The sequence below is a fragment of the Antrostomus carolinensis genome, unplaced genomic scaffold (assembly GCF_000700745.2).
Source record: "Antrostomus carolinensis isolate BGI_N321 unplaced genomic scaffold, ASM70074v2 scaffold31223, whole genome shotgun sequence".
Lineage (NCBI taxonomy): Eukaryota > Metazoa > Chordata > Aves > Caprimulgiformes > Caprimulgidae > Antrostomus > Antrostomus carolinensis.
The window spans coordinates 7,382-11,340 of NW_010306393.1; the positions used below are offsets into that span (position 1 = coordinate 7,382).

A 3,959-nucleotide genomic window follows, 5' to 3' on the forward strand; every position below is an offset into this window, starting at 1 on the left:
GGTGGAAGGGTTTGTTCGCCAGCAGCACGAGCACAGTGCGAGCATAGCGCGAGCTTGGGGTGAGCATGGTGTGAGCATGGTGCAACTATGGCATGAGCTTGGTGCAAGCATGGTGCAACCACAGCATGAGCTTGGTATGAACATGGTGCAATCACGACCTGAGCTTGGTGTGAGCATGGCGCAAGCATGGCACAAGCTTAGTGTGAGCATGGTGCAACTATGGCATGAGCTTGGTGCGAACGTGGTGCAAGCATCATGTGAGTTTGGTGCAAGCGTGGTGTGAGTGGGGTGTGAGCATAGTGCAAGCATGGTACAAGCATGGCACGAGCTTGATGCTAGCATGGTGTGAGCATGGCATGAGCTTGGCATGAGCATGGTGCTAACATGGTAAAAAAAACAAGCATGGCATGAGCGTGATGCGAGCGTGGTGTGAGCATGGTGCTAGCCTGGTGTGAGCTTGGCATAAGCATGGTGCAAACATGGCACGAGCACGGTGCAAGCATGGTGTGAGCATGGTGTGAGCTTGGTGCCCAGTCCCAGCAGCCCCTTGGGGCACCCAAACCCCTCGCGTGCGGTGCAGAGCCGGCCCCGCAGCCGAGCAGGGCTCTTTCCGGGGCTGGGCAGGTGGCGTTAGCCCGGTGTGGTGAATCCAGCCGGCGTTTCGCACCAGCGCTGCCCCAGCTCATGTAGGAATTGGAGCCAAAACGCCGCTTCCTCTTTTCCCTCCTAAAATCTCCGCTCCCGTCCCCTTCACCCCGGGATGTCGGCTCCGGATGGGGAGCAGCGCGCTGGGTGATCGCCCCGGCTGCGTTTTGGCTTCGTGGCTGCAGCTCACAGGAGGGGAAACACCGACCCCAGGAAAATCCCCGGAGCTTTATCTCTCAGGCCAGTTCCTCCCGTATTATTTCTCATCCCGGAGATGAGAAGTCACCAGTGTGGATCGGACGGGGCCTGCCCCGGCGTTTATCCCGGCGGAGGCAGCTCACCGGCTGGCACGGAGCCTCCTGCCAACGCCGCCGGGGCTGGGGGAGCGTGGGGGGACACCCGGCCCCCGCAGCCTGCGAGCTGGGGTTTAATTAGCCGTATCGTTATCTCAGCTTGCCTACTTACCAGGGTTATTAATGGCTGTGGGAGCATCCAGGCCGGTTCGGTGCCGCGCTGCATCGCCACGACACCCAGCGATGGCGTGTTCCTGCATCCTTGGGTGGGGAACCAGCTTGAAGGATGCCGAGCTCCGGCGTTCCGTGAGCTGAAGGGTGCTGAGCCAAAGGGTGCTGAGTTGAAGGGTGCTGAGCCAAAGGGTGCCATGAGCAGCGCGGGAGGGTCCCAGCCGGAGCTGAGTCACCGATCCAGTGCCAAAGCCGGCAGGCAGCGTGCCAGCAGGGCTCAGCGCCCGCGTCTGGCTCCAAGCTCTGGGCACAAACCCTTTATCCTGGCTCATCACGGGATCTCTGGCATCCAGCAGAAAGCAGAGGGGTTGTTCCCCATGGAGAAGGATGCTCCAGGGGGTTTGGTGTTGGCACACGGGGTCTGGCAGTGGCTGTGGAGAAGCCCTGTGGCCGGGGGTGGGGGGGCAGCAGGGGGGTTTTGGTGACCCCCCCAAACCCCATCTTGAGGGCCACATGTCTTGGTTTCACTCATTTGCAAGGAGCATCCATGCTGGGCACTCTCAGCGAGGATCACAACCCAAATCCTGCATTTTTGGGGCAGATTCACCCCAAAGATACCCAGTGCTGTGGCTGGGCGGTGCCAGACCACCCCAAATCCTGCGGCACGACCACGGTGATGCCAGATCCCTGTCATCTGGCACCGCTGCCATCTCAGCCAGGGCCTCTCTGAGCAGATCTCCTCTATATCCCATTCCAAACAGAGACAGCCAGTTGTTTGATTATTTTTTCCATCACCATTATTATTTTTTACCCTTGGATTCAGGCCACGCACCCAACTCTATCCCACTTCCCTGTTTGTCTTAACTTTTTCACCCTGGAGAATTTAAATCTATTTTCTTTCCTTAAAAAAAACCCTAAACAAACAAAAAAAACCCCCCAAAATCCCACAAACCTATATTAACCTGGCTCAATAGGAGGCATTTCCTTGAACTTATTAAAAAATCCAGACTTGTAAATTAATTTGTTCATGTTGTACAATGGCGGTGCAGATGGACTCATTAGCATGCACACAACAAATAATTATAGATGAATTTTTAGCTGGCCTGCTTAATGGGCTTGCTGGGTTAATTATGTCAATGTATAATTACATCAGCCCTGGGAGACATAATGGCACACCCTGCTGAGCAGACACTGGCTAATGATGGTGTAATGCTGACAGAGGGAAGACGGACGGCTCGCAACGCACCTGCTTACCTCGGCACAAACCGCCATTGTCTGCGCCCAAACGGGCTGGTGCTGGTGCCACCGGGGCCACCGGTGCTGCGGGTGTCACCGATTTGTCCCTCAGGTGCCATGGGGACACCCACTCTAGTTTTAAGTGGAGTGTGAAGGGTGGTTGCCTTGAGGTGGGTGGTGAGGAGGATGGGCAGTGGGGTGTCCAAGGAGGTGGGAGAGGGTGGTGATGGGTGTCCCTGCTGCTCAGCACCGTGTCCCCGTATCCCGCAGACCCCGCTCCTGTGCTGGAGGCTGCCCGGAGCCTGGAGGATCGGCTGCCAGCGGCCCCAGCGCCTCGAGCCTGAACCGTCCCCGCTGAAGGACCTCAGCCGCCCCTGGAAGAAGCACCCGGAGATCGTTGGCACCAAAGGTACCCCCTGGCACCAACCATCCTGTGGGATGAGGGTGGCAGTAGCAGACCCCACCCGAGTCCCCCCACATGTCTCCAAGCATCCCTGGGATGCAGCAGATCTCATGGCCAGGACTTGTCCCCTGGCCCATGGTCCCCAGTGGCCACCACTGCTGTCCCCAGCCTGAAATGTGTCCCCCCCAACAGAGCGCAAAGAGGGGACGTCACCAGCAGCCGGGCTCACAGCAGCGGCCGAGCCCCCGCTCTCCGGCATCGCTGGCAAAGCGCTGTGCGCCGAAACCTTGCTGCAGAGAAATGAGGCAGAAAAGCAAAAGTACGTGAGTACGGGGGACAGGGTCGTTTCGGGCACTGTGGGAACACGTGGCTCTGTCCCCGCTCTGCACGGGGCTGTCTGTCTGTCCTTCCCTCTCCTCCTTCCCTTTGCTGTCCCAGTTGAGAGCAGACACGTCCTGTCCAGAAACCCGATGCACAATCTCCGGCGCTCCGAGTGTCCGTCTGTCCATCCATCCCTGATCCCAGATGGTTTTTGGGCAGTGATGGGCATGGGCAGAGCCAGGGCAGGTCCCTCCTGTGCCATCTCCCTGGCATGTGGCTTTACTTGGACAAATGGGTTAAATCCAGGTCAGGGGATGAACCTCATTAAATGACCTTTTAATTTGGAGGCTCCCGGCTTTCCCGGTGCCTTTGTTGTTATTCCTTAACACGCTGCACTGGGAAACAAATGAGGAATCTTTAAACCTGGGATTGCAGATATCTGCTAGTGAGTTCCTGGCAAGTGCAGCCCATAAGTAATGAAGAATAACTTTTCCCTGATTGCTTTCCCCCTCCAATTAATTATAGTTGGGGATGGGCTGCCACCTCCCCCATCAGAGGGGTTTCAGGGACCATCTTCAGCCCAAAGTGGTTTTATTTTTTTACATTTGGGGCCATAAACCCTCAACATCAGGGGTGACACGGCTGGAACATGTCCTGGCATCCACCGGTGGGTCTTTCCCTGTTGTCACCGCGCAATGGGGTACTGGAGGGGACACAGCGAGGGGGTCTCCGTGCGCTCTTGGGGGGCTGTGGGGTTGGCACAGCTGCGGTGCTGCTGGCATGTTGGTGATGCCCATCTCTTGCAGGGGGCTGCAGGAAGCACAGGTCACTTTGGCCGCTCGGCTTGGGGAGGCAGAGGAGAAGATCAAAGTGCTCCACGCAGGTAGAGG

At 57.5% G+C, this 3,959-nt stretch overlaps 1 protein-coding gene across 1 annotated transcript in view; it reads left to right on the plus strand.

Moving 5' to 3' along the window:
* The window catches only part of LOC104522756 (homeobox protein cut-like 2), a gene marked incomplete at both ends in the record, with an annotated part of 8,291 nt that overhangs the window by 3,030 nt on the left and 1,302 nt on the right, over nucleotides 1–3,959 (plus strand). Inside the window, 3 exon segments of the mRNA XM_010165127.1 lie at nucleotides 2,616–2,662; nucleotides 2,664–2,754; nucleotides 2,941–3,067. Of these exon segments, the coding sequence (XP_010163429.1) occupies nucleotides 2,616–2,662; nucleotides 2,664–2,754; nucleotides 2,941–3,067 (265 nt within the window).